Source organism: Kwoniella dejecticola, chromosome 2 (genome assembly GCF_000512565.2).
Source record: "Kwoniella dejecticola CBS 10117 chromosome 2, complete sequence".
In the NCBI taxonomy this organism is placed as follows: Eukaryota; Fungi; Basidiomycota; class Tremellomycetes; order Tremellales; family Cryptococcaceae; genus Kwoniella; species Kwoniella dejecticola.
Genome location: NC_089302.1, coordinates 2470684 through 2486219, shown reverse-complemented (window position 1 = coordinate 2486219; position 15536 = coordinate 2470684). Strand labels below are relative to the sequence as shown.

Genomic DNA, 15536 nt, shown 5'->3' with positions numbered 1-15536 from the left:
AAATCTCCTCATCTCGCTACTGGGACCGTCTCCCAACGTATCTGAATCATGACTACCTTGATGAATACGACCATATCATCCCCACAACCGATAGAGAAGCGCTCAGGAAGTACCGGGTCACTTTGAGGGAGTTCAACAAGCTGGTAGAACTTTTTGGGGATGATCCTGTTTTTAAGTCACGAAATAACAAGCCTCAAGCCCCACCGCATGTACAGATAGCTGTGATGCTTCACAGGATGGCGTTTGGGCATGGTATAGATACTGTATCAAGGACTATGGGGATTCCGCGTGAGTATATGGCCAGATAGACAACTTCTCGCTCCCCTTTTCACCTCAACTTCACCCCTTTTCACCTCTCCCTTCGATCTTGTCTTGCTGATTTTGGACCCGTACTAGATGGCAGTGTCCATAATTACTTCCAGCGAGCGTTGTACGCTTTTGTGAAACATCACCAGACATATGTATACTGGCCAAACGCCTCTGTACGGGCCAACCTCAAGCAAGGACTCAGAGGAGGTTTGGTATACCTGGATGTGTCGGATTCATCGATGAAGTTCATATAGTACTTAAGCAGGCTCCCTCTAAAGGCAAGCTAGCAGCCTCGGGCATGTATAGCTACAAGGGGAGATACGGATGGAACCTCTTGGTTGTCTGCGATGCTAACAAGAGGATCCGCTTCTTCACGCAAGGCTTCACCGCTTCAACAAGCGATTCTCGAATACAGAAGCTCTGCTCGCTACATACAGACCCAGAGAAGTATTTCAGCCCAGGAGAGTATGTCTTGGGGGACGCAGGACTCACCTGTACACCGAACATCATCCCCCTCTTCAAATGTGAAAGGAAGAGGAACGAGACAAGAGGGGCTAAGGTGAGTAACCTTCCCAATTGCCTTGAGCTTGATCGAGGAGGGAAGGAGGCAGGGGAAAACCCCAATAATAAATTTTAAGGGGGCGGTGTACCACTGGGCCCATCCCCAGCCCCAAGGATGGGCGCAATGGTACAAGGTGGCCGCCCCCTAGAGGCTGGGAGCTCCACCCGAGCCCTTGTTCCAGCCCCGCGGGAGGAAGGGGGTTTCGCAAAGGGATGGTAGTTGTTGAGGATATGAGGTATCTCGAAGCTAATTGATGGTATATTTGTAGGCGTACTTTTACTACAAGACGGCTAAAGCTTGAGTGACAGTGGAGCATACATTTGGTATACTCAAGGGACGATGGGAGATACTAAAAAACGCACCTTTAACACGTAAGACAGAGACAGACGAAGCTCGACTACATTCAACGGTGAAAGTAGCTTGTATGTTACACAACATGCTAGTGGAGACTTGGGCCCAAGCATTGACCGTAGAGGAACGCAACAGGATATGGGGAAATGCTAGGCTGCGGAGATACAGGGCTAGAGGTCAAAATGAGAGGGAATCAAGGGCAGATTGGCAGAGACGGAGAGATTTAGTGGGAGAGATGCTCGAACTAGAGCCCAAGCAGGTGAATGTGATGAATTATGTCATGTAAAAGCTATGCATTCTGCTAGTACGACATGTATATGACATGCTCACAAGGTGTCGTAAGCCCTCTTTGCCTCTTGAAGTGATTCGAGCCAATCTGCACCACCTTCTGCCATTCGTATGGCAGATTTCAGTATATCTGCCTTCCTCTCGAGCTCGATCTCCCTCTCTGCGACTACTAGCTTCCTCTCCTGGTAGTTGTGGGTGCTTTCAGCAGCTCGACGGCGTATAGTATTGCTTTCCTGTTGAGCTTCAGCCTGAGATCTCGCATATTCAACCTGTTGTTGGAGGAATACTCCTTCTTGAGCTCGAAATTCAGTCTCCGCCTCTTGGACTAGACAAGCAAGTGAAGGGAAATAATTCAGTTTTTACACGCTGCTTATCCGGGTGATAATCACTGGGAAATGGCTCACCAGTTGCCCTGTCTCTCAAGCTCTGAGAAACGATCTTGTTTGGGTTGAGGGACTGAAAGGGAGGTAATGGGGTATCGTTTTCACCTGTATCAAGAGGATCCGGTAAATCCTGAGCAAACTCCACACTGTCGTGTTGCTCAGAGACTTGTGTAGGACTACGTTGAGCATTTGGAACGGGTGAAACGGGACTGGGACGATCTAGAGCCAGGTTCAAAGGGGTGGGGTTCAAAATCCGACCTAATAGCTCTGTTGAATGGTCGTTTTCGTCATCATTGTTGGCTTGATGCTTAGGATCACCAGCTGTACGGCCCTTGAGGATCTCTGTCCATCTGTCGAAGTCCTTACAGAGCCTCTCCGCCTCCGCTGCCAGGTCCATTAGCTTTTATTCAGCCTGTGAAAGCTACAACAATTGACATACCATCTACCTCCTCTATAACCTTCTCCCTTGTCCCATCGCTAGCTTGCTCAATGAGAGTCATCCCCTTACCACTTCCCGTACTATTCTTGAAGTGATCAGCATCTCTCCATTCGTTCCTGATGATGTTGAACTAGAATACAGTTAGCTGCAATGACCTAGACATTGAGGCTACTTCAAACAAAACAAGCCAAGTATCTCACATTCCTCTCGATAGCCTTAGCCAACCTCCTGGTGGGGGCTTTCTGCTCATAAAGCCAGCGTCTGCAAGACAGGGATCCCTTCCTTGCATTACCCCCTCCCTTGCCTCCCCAGAAGTCTAGATTCTCTGGTATCTCGAACCATTCAAGGAGATACTCATATGAAGATTTCCCTCCTGGTTTGGCGTCATTATCCCACTCTTTTCCCGTCTGTTCCCACCAACCCTGTTCTGGCAAAGGTGTCCCATCCTTCCCTATCACTGGAGATACATTTTGAGCGATTGCGGACCCCCTAGCACGTTTTTTTGGGGCAGGTTGTGATTTAGTACGTTTTGACGCGTTGCGAGCAGAAGTTGCCGAAGGGGTGATTACAGGTTGTGATGGTTGGGTATCTGATGGTTTTTTTCGGGGGGGCATGATGCGGAGGGGGTAATTTGAGGCCGCTGAATCCAATGCCGGTGAGTTTGAAGCTCTAGCTAGTCTCTAGCACAAGATGTATGGACATGAAATATAGATACTAACATGTAATTCTCAAAACGCGTTACAAAGATCAAGCGACTTGTGTTTGTAAGCATGACATGGCATTTCTTATCATTACGTAAATATTTACAAACAAGCGACTTGAAACCCTAATTGACTACCCCTAGTGAAGAGCAGTCTTTCCATACCTGAAGTCCAGCCTGTGCAGAGCCATAATGACAAGTGGAATCAATTCCGTAACCGCGACATTAGCAGATACTCTGCCGCCGAGACAGCTCTCACCCAAGCCACTAAGCTTAACAATGAGCTAGAATCCCAGATTGGCGCTCGGCTACAACGCCAACGTGATTGGTGTACGGGCACAGAGATTCCTTATGTACTGAATCCCTACCCTGGCATCTCTCGGGTAACTCTGGACGATCAAATGAAACGTTGCGTTACGGACCTTGTCAACAACCTTACAAGCCATAAAGACATAGCATTGCAGGAGCTTGGACTCAGTGGCACAGACATGAACGAGAAGACACTCGCCTCCGCTTTCGCTCAAGATTCCGAGATCATGAGCAAGGTAAGGCACACTGCGGTGGCTGCTACGGTCTCAATGTGTGACTACATCAACAACACGTCTCGGCTTGCAGGCAACAGCGACCTATCCCCGAAAAAATTCTACATCGACAATCGCGTCAAGAGTTCCACCAACGGCAAAGGTACAGACATCAAGCTCACACTTGGGCCCACTCCCTCGCACCTCACCGAGCCCATCGTTCTGGCTTCCTGCTACATCCCTGATCCCAGCATACCCGCTCTATCCAACGACTTCAGTGCAGCTTGGCTAGACAACCGGGGCCACAAGACTTTGTGGTCTACGGTGAACGGGGCCGTCCGCTCTTTGGCTCCATCATCGTGGGCCTCTGATTCAACGACGACGGTGCAGTAGGTACCATGAGGTCGGGTTCAGATCATTTCCATACTCGCGTGGTAGAACTTACTCAGCTCGATTGTCAATGAGCCCGAGATAGGGGTCTTGACAGGTTCTCTGTAGACACTTTATCCCCCATACTTCTTCTACAATCTTTTTCTTTCTGACGGTCTTGCTTCTTCTCACTCGCTTGGCTCGTACCTTCCTACTACACCGTCATTCTGCGAGCCAAAACATGGCGTTCACACTCCTTAATGCATTTCTCTGTGTATATGACTTGTTTGTTTGTCCATTGCGCATGTTCGAAGTCTCAAAACAAAAATCCGAGAGAATCTTACAGAGGACCTTGTAAGCACCGAGATCCATGCGAGACGCTGCGCTCATTGTGCCGGCTCACGCAGTACGAGAACAAGACAGAATCAAATTGTGGCCACAGGTGGATTTGTAATATTTGATCTTTTTCGAAGGATCAACCTACGCGAAGTTCACACTAGGTGTCACCCACAGTAACGGTCCTTCAGTAAAGAACACATTCCTCCAGAATCTGGGTGCTTCGTGTGGATTTGTGCATGCGGACCAGTCCTTTGTCGTCCAGAATGATGAGTTGCGGTGTCACGCTTCTGTGAGGTCGCCGAGTCTGTTGCAAGTCCCTGTTGCTCAGGTCTGAACATTGAACATGAAGGACTTCGAACCCTTTGTTTCAATCGCATCGACCACATGACACGAGCGTGCGTTATGAGCAGCATAGATAACAGTCCTTGATCCGGCCGTGACTCCAAGTAGGAGGGTCAGGCATTGCATGACATCATGAACTGCGCCAGGAGTAGCAGCGCCGTGAGGGCTCTACTCCCTTCGATGGGCCTTCTCCATGAGATGTTAGGACTTCCTGCTCGTCGTCTGGTGGCAGGTGTGGCCACGGAATCACTGATTATCTCGACCTAAAAAGGGGCGAGACATATTCCCTCGCGAAAAGTACCCCCACAACGATCTCTCATCAGATACTTCCGCCACCCAGTGACTTTCTTTTTCATCCAAAGTTGATTTACCTTTGCGTTTACAGCCGCCATCATAGGGTCACATAATGCCTTTCTTCAACCAGGATGTATGTTCTCCAACCCCATGACACAGTAAGTAAGTTACGAAATAGGCTGACGATCGGCTGCTTGTAGCAGTCAAGCTGTCTTTCAAAGTGCAAGAGTGAAATCCGAGCCAACCTTGGGTCAGAGCAGTGGTCTGTCGTCGAAGCTGAAATCATCGACTCTGCCATCAATACACTTCAGTCCCGTATCTCGCAGGCTCATGCCATGGAGAAACAATTACTTGATACAATTCAAACAGAATCAATCATCGCACAGGAAGTCCAGCACAAAAAGCATGAACTGGAAACTCTTCTTGCTGACAAGTCATCGCAAATCAAGTTCGCTCCCCAATGCCGATATGAGATGTATTTGGGGTCAGGCTGGACGGGACCTGATAAGACAACTAGCACCAGGGTGTGGAACGAAGACGCTGCTCGACGTGACAGCCACCTTGCCAAAAATCGTCCCATCAGGGAGAAATACAATACGACCTACGCCGAAAGGCAAAAAACATTCACCCATTTCCCCATGACTAATCCCAGTCAAGCGATGACCTTCGTTTTCCAGGCTGGTAGCAGGATCGAAGAGCTCGATACAGAGATCGCCATCGGAGAGGGCTTCATTAGAGACATGAAAAAGGAGATCGCCGAGCGACAAAAACGTATCGTCTCGTTGGAAGCCGACGGGTCTTCCTCGTACATAATCGACCCTCCTCCCGGCACCACCCGAGTCATCATCGATGACGAAGCGCGAGACCTCTCTCAGCGTATCTTATCCTGTGCGTTTCAGGCTAAGATGAGAGACCTCTCTCATGGCGCAGAAACCGGCTCAGCGAAACGAGAAGCGATTGAAGAGTCATTGCCGGATGTCTCGTCGGCCTTCAAGAGCGATAAGTTAATCAGTGAGCGAGTCATGGCGAATTCAGCACTCGCTGTGGCGGCGACTCATCGTCTTGGATATGAGCGGGGTGATGCCGCTGCAGTGAGTACGATCGCGTCGGTGACGAGACGTGGCGATCAGCCAGGAACAGATGTTCAGATCTCGATCTGTCTCGATTCTTCCGACTCAAAATGCCCGGAAACCAAAGATGTTGTTGAGTGCTCGTTCGGAGACCCTGACTTGTCCGAGACCATGTCAAAGCTCAATGTAGCATCCGGATAGTATCAGTCAGCATGTACTGTGCCTCATTTCGAATGCCAGACCGGACTTCCCTCCTCTCTCACGTCAGTCTGTTGGGGCGCCTAGGCCGTCTTAGATGGGCGTCTGCTTTGTGCAGTATAGAATGTATTTGTCTGACTTGAGCACTTGTTACAATGACGGCCGCCATCATGTCTCTCACCCTTCTCATCATTTTGCGCAATGAGTAAGGGATATCTTACGTAATTCGCACCTTGACGTCAGTTGCTTGTCCTACATAAATGCAACTGGAAATGACGAATGTGAACCTCTTACAACTGACATTGATCAATGGTTGTTGAGATGTCAGAGAAACATAAGCTATGTAAACCTCGTGAGACCGCTCACACGGCTCCCTGAGATTCGACATCGCGCATGATACTGCTGTAGCCATGTCCAATCTGACGATCGCTTATGACGCCTTTCAAACATTACTTCCCGTCCATCCTCGCATCCTCCACCACTTAGCTTATATCGCTCCGACATTGTATCTTCGCCTGTCCTCGTACTACTACACCAAGCTTATCCCCTCTCTCTACTCCACTTTCTCTCCCAGCATCGCCAGCCTCAATGGCTTGTCGCATAAGACCTTGGGACAAGATCAGACCCGTAAACGACAAGCTTTGACCCATGTCACCCATCTCAAAATCGACTCTGCCGCATGGTTCGCCTTGACCAAAGCTACGAAAGGCTACCAACCCTTCCGACAGCAGCATCAAGGTCTGTTCCCAAATGTGAAGACTCTAGAGCTGGATTGGTATGCCATCAAGAATGGGTCAGGTGACTGGTCGAACGCGTATCTACCATTAGAGAATACGTTGTGGTTCCACCTTAAACCGCCCCTCCATAAACTTATTCTTCAGATGGAAGGGGTAGATTCGGGATTTCTAGTCAATGCGATTGTGGCCTCCCTTTCTAAGCTGATCAGATACTATAAACCCAATGAGATTGAGATGATATATCACGGAGAGAGCTTTGGGAAAAGACTGGACTTCGATATGGATATACCGGCTCGGATATGGTATTCATTCTTCCAACCTGAGTTGAGAAGCTTGAGGTTGTCGTTTGCTCAACCCGATACAATCTATGCGAGCTGTGCAGATATGTCGGAAGCGATCAGTGTAGAGGTGGACAAGAGGATCAAAGTGCTTGAAAATAGCGAATCTGCGAATAGCGATCCAAGCAATTCGAAGAGCAGGAAGGAAAGAGCGGGTTGGTTCCTAGACGTACAGTATGGCTTTGAGGGAGGATTTGGAAGGCGAGTTCTTGAGATGTCGGATGACGGAGTATGGTCGTTCCAATCTCAATCCTGAGGCTTCAAGCCGTAACGTACGTGACGGACATCTGTCGAGTGGATTGCGACATGAACGATAGCTGAACAACAATGAGGACCCTTTGTTTCCATCAGGATGATGATCATTAACAGTACATAACGCATCAGCCACTACAGCCAGCCGCCAAATCCTCATGCATCGTGTGACTAGAGCGACAAAGACCGTTTTGCATAATTTGATCCGGAGAAATGCTGAGTGAGGATTGCATACAACCGGAACTAGAGATGAATGACGGCAGGACGCGAGGACCTGGGAGGTAAGAGGACGAGATAAACAGATCGCCAACACCTTATCTCCCTACATACATAATCATGCACCTTGCAAGGTGGTCATCATGATCCCTTCCACCAACTCCATGCATACTCTCGCCAAAACCCCCGTCCACACACTGTATAGAAGAATATGTGCGAAATCGCCAACGAACCCGTCAACTATCAAGACTTTCAACGCTTATTACCGGCGCACGACCTGATCATCCACTTCCTCTCCCAAGTGACGCCAGTAACCTACCTCCTCCTGTCGAAGTATTACTATGAGAAAGGCATCTCCTCCCTCTATTCCACTTTCACCCCCAATAAGGACTCTCTACACGGATTGACCCAAACATTCCCGCATAATCAGAGGACCTTGAAATCATTACAATACGTCGAAAAGCTAGTCATAGGTGAAGATACCTCCAAATCGATACAAGATATAACAAGATGTTTTCATCCTTTCAAAAGCTCGTATAGAACGCTTTTCCCGAACGTGAAGACCCTAGAGATCAAGTGGGAATCATTGATAAATGAGTTAAGGTTAAAATGCGATTCAGGATATCTGCCCCTGATTTACGTATTATGGATGCAGGTTAGAGGAACGATGGAAGAACTCATCATCAATCTGGAGAAAGCACCTTGTATATGCGTAATTCGATTCCTGGAAGATCTGATCACCACCCTCGCGAAACATTTCGGACCGAAAACAGTCACTCTTGTTTATCGCCAATCGCCAACGCATAAGAACATAGACGAAGGTGGATGTACAGTCTGTCCGTCGCAATTAGCGCTGGATATGCGACTACCTGTGCAGATCTGGGGATCGACCGAAGTGCACCTGGATACCTTGAAAGTAGTCTGCATACGGCCTGATAGAAGGAGACAGGCTAGACCCACAACGCAAGAAGAGGATGGCGAGGTAAAGGAGAAGAAGGAGGAACAGGTTGATTGGGTGAAATCGACCACGAATGAGATTCTGTCGAAACTGAATAGCTCAGACCGGGAGAAGCGCAATGATGGGAGTCCGGAATGGCTACTCGAAGTAACAGAGGGAGAGGAGGTGGATCAACGGGTTCTAGCTTGGACCGAAAAGAAAGGATATCACTTTATGCCCTCCGTGAACTCCGAAGAAGCAGAATAGTCAATAGGAGGGAAATGGAGGACAATCTGGTATCCTTTTCGTTGATCACTTAGAAGGACATTAAGATTCGGTTATGTTGTCTGAGTTGTAGTCCGCCTGTGTCTGTACATCTTTGCGTCGTGTTTGAGTAATGAGTGAGATGAATGCCACGTCATCATCACGGCATACAGTAGATTGATCCGCCAGGAACCATCAACAAGGGCGCTAGGACCGGCTACTAGTGCGTCAAGGAAGCGAAGCGAACAACTTGACGATCAATCAATCAACAATGACAGTCTCGTCTATTGTAAATCATGCATTCAGATTGTTAATACAGAATGAGCGTCTCAGATTGTGCTGGTCGTCGTCGTTCGTCCCTGTTACTAGATTGACCTCTCAGCTGGACGCTGGACACGACCACATCAGACTACCTCGAATCAGTTCAAAATGGGGCGTTTGAGCGCCCTGCTCAACCGTTTCAGCTCGCCCCGGGATCCAGGCAGGGGAATCGAGCACATAGCGGAATCCGCATCTCAGCGTCAAATGGCGGAGACTAGGAAGTCGGATCGCGAGCTCACGCCTCAAGCATTCCAAGCTTTATCTCCTATACACGACGACATTCTCGAAGCTCTGTACCAAACTAGCCCTAGACTGGTCTTGTGTCTATCGAAACAATTGTACGCCAAATACATCCCCAAACTATACAGTAACATTACAATCAATTCCGATTCTATTGCCGGATTATGGCGCACATACTCTTCTGGCAATTGGAAAGACAACAATACCATCAGAGCTTACAAACATACGAAGACCCTGCACATTCTAGACATCAATTCGGCTCATCAGATCTGTACAATCACTACGGGAGATCAACCTGTCTACGTGCCCCATTCCGACCTCTTTGAGAATACGAAACAGGTGGAGATCGCTTGGGAAGTATACTTGAATCAGGGCGACAAAGAACAGTATTACATGTATATAGACTTTGCTAGACAATTGGGACGACAGCTGAGAGAGGGGACAGTGGAGGATTTAGTGCTTGAGATCAAAGATGGGTCGACGGCGATCAACAATCATAGGAGTATAATCCGCGAAATCGATTTAGGAATCAAAGCGAAGGCTATCACCCTTCTACTGAATCCAGATATTGGGGAGAGACATGACCGTACGATGAAATTACCGATAATACCACCTGATCTTAGATTCGCCAAAAAGATCCGGTATGAATACACATCGGAGCTCGACACCACGGCTATAGAACACTTGGGACATCATATCAAGAAGCTTTCCAACGATTGGAAGACCATTAAAGAGAAGACTGGGTGGATCAACGAGGAAATCAAGATTGAATACTGTGTCCTCAATGGCGATGAGGTGGAAGAAAGGGTCAATCGATGGTTACGGAGTACTGGCAATTCGTATCTTCTTGGGTGGAAGGATAGTAGGGTAGAAATATTGGATTTAGCAAAGGTGAAAGATGATCTACGATGGTCAACGGTCATGCAAAGAATGATCAATGGCGGTGATACAGTGTAGCTGTGAGTATCTGGCTCGAGATTAGCTTTACGGCTTTCAATTTTAACCAACGCCCTTCTTAGCTCGTCACATATCCTAACCCCAATTTCAAATTCTCGAACTCTCACTACAAATCATCTTCCAGTTCATTGCATTAGCTCGCCCGTCTTCTCCTCTGATCTTCTCCTCTCATCACTCTCATTGCAACTTGACAGGCAACGACGACTCACTCTCCGGAGGTTCTCCCACTCACTGCCATGCGCACAACTATCGTGAACACGGCAAATCTTCCTCATTGGCATTCCTGCCTTGGCACAGAACGGAGCCAGATTTTTGTTTCCCTGGCAAAATCATTGATTTCGTTCATCAGGAAGGCCGTACTTGGTTCTCTCAATGGACGAAGAAGACCATACTCCACTCACGAATGACACGAGTGAGACGTTGGACTACCGCGAAGGATTTCAACCCGGAATCATCCACATCCTCTGATGTTGTTGTCCGCGCAAACTCGCAATGTATTTTGCGGAGTCGCCCTATGATCCGGTCTTGCCAGTGACCGTGTTGCCATTTGTCCTTCGATCGGAAAATTGATTTGCATGTAGGTAACTTAATGATTATGACGATATTTCGATACATTCGCAAGACCGCTTAGTTGATCTTGATTGTAGTTACTGTCACCTGTGTTCCTCCGCATGCTCATGCCTGAGGCAATCAGAGAGGCCCCGTTGACTCGAGGCGCTTGCAGACCGATCAAGACGCATTTATGCAGCCAGTTGAAGCTGCACCACCGCGAGGGAGATCGAAGACTTTCAACGAAATGCAAGTATATGGTCTTCGATTGCAAGTCAGATCGATCCTACAAGGACCTGCAGATTGTACGCTTTCGGAGATCGATGCTCATGAGATCGTGTGCCTGCCTTCTTTCGTGGAAGGCCGCTTCTAAGCCTTAATGTCAACGCTGTGAGACCTCGGATCTAACAAGATCGCACATCGGATCAACCGATGTCATCCCGTCGCCGTATTGCTGGAATTTATCCTTTCATCCGGCCTATGTCGGAGCTGCTGAACTCTATCCTTTCCAGCCGGATATGACGCGTGATATGGTAGACAAAGCCTGTCATGGTGACTGCATGTCACCGAATTCAGTGTATTTCGGAGTGACAGGTTGGATCGAAAGCCATATCAGAGACGGATCAATGTTGCTTACTTCCACCATACTAACGTATCTCGACATATAGCTTGACAAGCCCAGCCCATCGCAGCTCATCATTCGCCATGTCCAGTTCAGCAACGAACTACCCCATGACACCCGACACCGTACGCACAGTCTGTGTCGAGGGGAAGTGGTATGATAATACCAGTCGGCAGATCGATGAAGGACGCTGGAAATCGAGGATCCAGTATGTACGGTGTGATGGGTACCCTCAAGCATATTCTTGTCCCGGTAACAATACTATTGCCACGGACGGAGCAGGGCTAGACACCACACGCGCATGGCTATGCAGATCCGTAAGTCAATCATCTGTGATAAGGCCCCTCCGAATATGGATCGGGACTGATTTTGACACATACGGGGGCTGATACTCGGCTGTATGTGTTGTACTGTATCAATATCACATAAAGTGCTCTATCCGTTCTCAAGGAGGCTACGTACCTCTCTTCCAAGAAAGGACCGTATGGTCTGAGGCATACGGAAGACAAACCGTAAGCAACGGATATATCCTCTCCGAAGACGACTTCAGGAATTCTGTGGAGAAAATCAGATGCGATATCTGTCTGTTAGAATGGATGAACGTGAGCGCCGATCAGAGGGATCCACTCTGGCTTAGACCTCAAGCATGTCGGACTGTGAGTGGCAGTCGACTAGATGGATCATAACGGATCTAAAGAGCTGACCAGGATGCGTGGTATCATTGTGTTTTTTTCTGATCCGAAATTCCTGCATGTGGATTCAGTGCCGATCCTCTGACAAGCAAGGTATCACCAGGGTCAAGATTGACTGGAGTCACAGGGCCTAGGGGCTGTATGTGCATGAGCTTCCGCAGCACGTTGCGCGGTTGTACCAGAAGACTGCTTGATGACGGATGTACCCTTCAAAACAGTCTCTGTGGCATGGTCTTGTACTGTATACAATCAGATGAGTGTCAGTGAGCTAGGACAGAAAAATACGCAATGCATGTCTCTGCCCAAATTGTGTGGATCACGGGTCTGGCACACGGTGAGTCTCAAGAGATCGTGGCCATAAGTCTTCATTGGTATTGGAGCATGATAACTTGCGGGCAACCCGTAGGAGCCTTCCAATCAGATTCGCATGCACGAACATGCCTCGGTGAGATACGCGACACAGGTCTGTGTGCAAACTGTTGTGATCATCTTTCTGATTATTCGTGGCTTGGTCTGCAATCTGAGGTAGCAGACTTTGGTATTATCTCACACAAAATTAACATGCATTGGCAAAGCGAGAAATGACATATACGGTATGTAGTGGCGAGGGCAGTTTATCATTATAACCGAGTTAAACTAGTACACACGAAGTCCAGGCCATCATGACCGATCCGATTGTCCGGGTCTCAGGGCGGATGATAGTGTCTGTGAACAGGCGCTTAGGCAGGAGTTGGAGTGATGTTGACTATAGGAGGTCCATCAACGACCGAAGTCGTGGTAGGGTGAATGTCGATGAATGGATCTTCAGTGACGGGCGTAGCTTCAATAGGCTCTGGTAATGGTACAGGAGTGGCGCCAAGATCATCGCCTTGAAGGATGTTCCAGACTACACAGCTCAGAGAATCAGCAAGGAAACCTCGTAGATGTGAAGAAGGCTGACACGGTCTGACTCACCTTGATTGTTATTGTATGGGGTACATTGCCAAGTCTGAGTTCCGTAGTTGTCCCCTTCGTCCAAACATTGGTTTCCTCCGGTAATTGCGATTCTGTGGTCGTCTGTGAGATACCAGCTATTTGGTCGGATCGTATCAGTATATATGTACGTACAGTATCTGCTCGTATATGCAACCCAGGACTCACGTTTGTTGGAATACGCCAGGATAAGATTGCCAGATCTAGCTCAATTTTGAATCAGCGTCCCATCTCGCCGCGAGATTGCGAGTATATAGAAACGCGTTGTTGTACACCTACCTTGACAATCTCACCATTCTCAGCTCCAGTACCGGCGTCCAAAGCGAACTCGGTTCCGCTCAAGATGATACTTCCGCTTCCTGGATTGATATCCCATCTTGGAGCGTATTGACATTGGGTAGTCCTGACTTGAACACCGTTATAATTGTGCGGACCATAGGGTACCAAGCAGTATCCGTATCTGTACGACTGAATTCGCACGCCCGTATATCTTTCCTGGATGGGAGTGGGCGAAGCGGCAACAAGCGATAGAAGGGAGAGGGCGAGGATTGTAAGTAGAGCGGTGAACATTATGCTGGATTCAGTGGCGATTTGTGGTTTGGAGCTAAGTGATGGATAAAGATGGGAGCCGAGGAAGTAGATGCAGAATGAAAGATGAATATATTGATGATCCAGTCAAGATCCGAAGAGTCAAATCAATAACCCATCCTTCTTATACCTTGTTCTCTATCGAGAACAACACAGATCAACCCATGTGGGCGATGCACCTCCTTTGAACAGATGGAAAGCATAGCTTTTTATGCATAGCATGCGCTCGGTGAGCGAAGTCGTCATCCATCCATTCTTTGGTTCGTGCCTTCTCGGAGATTTAGTTGTGGAGCTAAAAGTTGAAAGGACGAGTACGTACATACTTCTTGGCGACCCCGCCTCGGCCTTGAGGCTATGCCATTCGAAGTTCAGAGCTGAGGGGGAGAGATCCGTGCGGACGATTGAACTTCCTGCAGACTAGATTCGAAGTCGAGATGATGTATATGAGGCCGCTCCCGGTTGTGCGTGGACACCGTGAGCCATATGACCTGTCCGCTCACGCCGGAGAAACAGGTTGATATCGGGCATAGCATATGGTATTTTCATACAGGCAATACACAGAGAGCAATCATTATAACGATTTGAAAGTCAGAGCCATGGAAGACGGGCATATACAGTAGGTGCTGGCGTGATCCTCCTGTTCGACACGCGTGATTCATTAGTTTGGGATAGGCTGTGATTTCACACAGCGGCAGATGAGACAGGGTGTGGAAGAGGGACTGGCGTAGCACCGAGGTTGTTGCCTTGGAGGATGTACCAAACTATGACATAACGGACGATTATCTCAGCTCGCTTGCGTATGCTGAATGAGATCTCGGCAACACACTTACTCTGATTAGTGTTTCCAGTGGTGCATTGATAGGTCTGGGGACCATTTAACCCTTCGTCAAGACACTGATTACCTCCAGAGAGGGCAATTCGATTGTCATTTGTGAGGTACCACCTATACATTGAGACAATTCCTCAGTCATGATGACAGAATGTTACTGAAAAGAGTGACTTACGTTTGTTGAAAAAGGCCGGGATAAGATGTCCAGAGCTAGAGCACCGTCACTTATCGCATAAGTATCAGGTGAACTACATTATACAAAGGCGGACTCACCTTTACTCCTTCGTTGTTCTGTGTCCCTAAGCCTGCGTCCAAAGCGTAATTTGTTCCATACAAGATCACACTGCCAGAACCAGGGTTAATATTCCATCTAGCAGCCTGTGAGCAATTTACAGCCACGACGGGGGTACCGTTTGTCCAAGCTGAACCGCTCGGTGTGAGGCATTTACCGTCCCTGTAGGATTGGATTCTGACTGAAGTGTATCGCTTGTTGAGGTCAAGTGGCGAAGCCAAAACCGCGAGTAAGCTAGTCGCTAATACAAACAAGTACGCAAAAATCATGATCGTTATGCGGTATCTGGGTGATGTGACTGGTTCAAGTGAAGGAGAATGTGACTAGACTTTGGAAAAGAAGTGATCGGTAGGGCTCCTTGGCGATTGGCTTATATACGCAAGCCCTCGAAGGTTCACCAGCTAGACATGAGAGATCCGTCCGTCAGTTTGTTCTGAGAAGTTACGCTGTCGTCATAGTGACATGCCTATAAGCGATGTACGCAGATCTTGCTGGTCGTTCTGGTAAACCTCCTTTGATTGGTGTGTTCCTGACTAGAATGATCATTACCCATCGCCGATCGATG

At 48.3% G+C, this 15536-nt stretch overlaps 8 protein-coding genes across 8 annotated transcripts; 5 read left to right on the top strand and 3 right to left on the bottom strand.

Moving 5' to 3' along the window:
- Positions 1-1548: 1548 nt before the first annotated feature.
- Positions 1549-2946, bottom strand: I303_102352 (uncharacterized protein; the record flags this gene model as incomplete). The annotated part of the gene is made up of 4 exons (XM_018404866.1): positions 1549-1835; positions 1915-2277; positions 2333-2462; positions 2533-2946. 4 exons carry the CDS (start codon positions 2944-2946, stop codon positions 1549-1551), a joined length of 1194 nt encoding a protein of 397 aa, XP_018265147.1.
- A 574-nt stretch (positions 2947-3520) lies between these two features.
- Positions 3521-3946, top strand: I303_102351 (uncharacterized protein; the record flags this gene model as incomplete). Its single annotated transcript, XM_018404867.1, has 1 exon — positions 3521-3946. One exon carries the CDS (start codon positions 3521-3523, stop codon positions 3944-3946), a length of 426 nt encoding a protein of 141 aa, XP_018265148.1.
- A 1286-nt stretch (positions 3947-5232) lies between these two features.
- Positions 5233-6168, top strand: I303_102350 (uncharacterized protein; the record flags this gene model as incomplete). The annotated part of the gene is made up of 1 exon (XM_018404868.1): positions 5233-6168. The coding sequence occupies one exon, from the start codon at positions 5233-5235 to the stop codon at positions 6166-6168; it is 936 nt and encodes a 311-aa protein (XP_018265149.1).
- A 407-nt stretch (positions 6169-6575) lies between these two features.
- Positions 6576-7496, top strand: I303_102349 (uncharacterized protein; the record flags this gene model as incomplete). Its single annotated transcript, XM_018404869.1, has 1 exon — positions 6576-7496. One exon carries the CDS (start codon positions 6576-6578, stop codon positions 7494-7496), a length of 921 nt encoding a protein of 306 aa, XP_018265150.1.
- Positions 7497-7919: 423 nt separating this feature from the next.
- On the top strand, positions 7920-8912 carry I303_102348 (uncharacterized protein; the record flags this gene model as incomplete). The annotated part of the gene is made up of 1 exon (XM_018404870.1): positions 7920-8912. One exon carries the CDS (start codon positions 7920-7922, stop codon positions 8910-8912), a length of 993 nt encoding a protein of 330 aa, XP_018265151.1.
- Positions 8913-9338: 426 nt separating this feature from the next.
- Positions 9339-10427, top strand: I303_102347 (uncharacterized protein; the record flags this gene model as incomplete). The annotated part of the gene is made up of 1 exon (XM_018404871.1): positions 9339-10427. The coding sequence occupies one exon, from the start codon at positions 9339-9341 to the stop codon at positions 10425-10427; it is 1089 nt and encodes a 362-aa protein (XP_018265152.1).
- Positions 10428-13009: 2582 nt separating this feature from the next.
- Positions 13010-13832, bottom strand: I303_102346 (uncharacterized protein; the record flags this gene model as incomplete). Its single annotated transcript, XM_018404872.1, has 4 exons — positions 13010-13176; positions 13245-13360; positions 13431-13465; positions 13542-13832. The coding sequence occupies 4 exons, from the start codon at positions 13830-13832 to the stop codon at positions 13010-13012; spliced, it is 609 nt and encodes a 202-aa protein (XP_018265153.1).
- Positions 13833-14531: 699 nt separating this feature from the next.
- I303_102345 (uncharacterized protein) lies at positions 14532-15240 on the bottom strand (the record flags this gene model as incomplete). Its single annotated transcript, XM_018404873.1, has 4 exons — positions 14532-14611; positions 14681-14793; positions 14855-14889; positions 14953-15240. The coding sequence occupies 4 exons, from the start codon at positions 15238-15240 to the stop codon at positions 14532-14534; spliced, it is 516 nt and encodes a 171-aa protein (XP_018265154.1).
- Between the last annotated feature and the right edge of the window lie 296 nt (positions 15241-15536).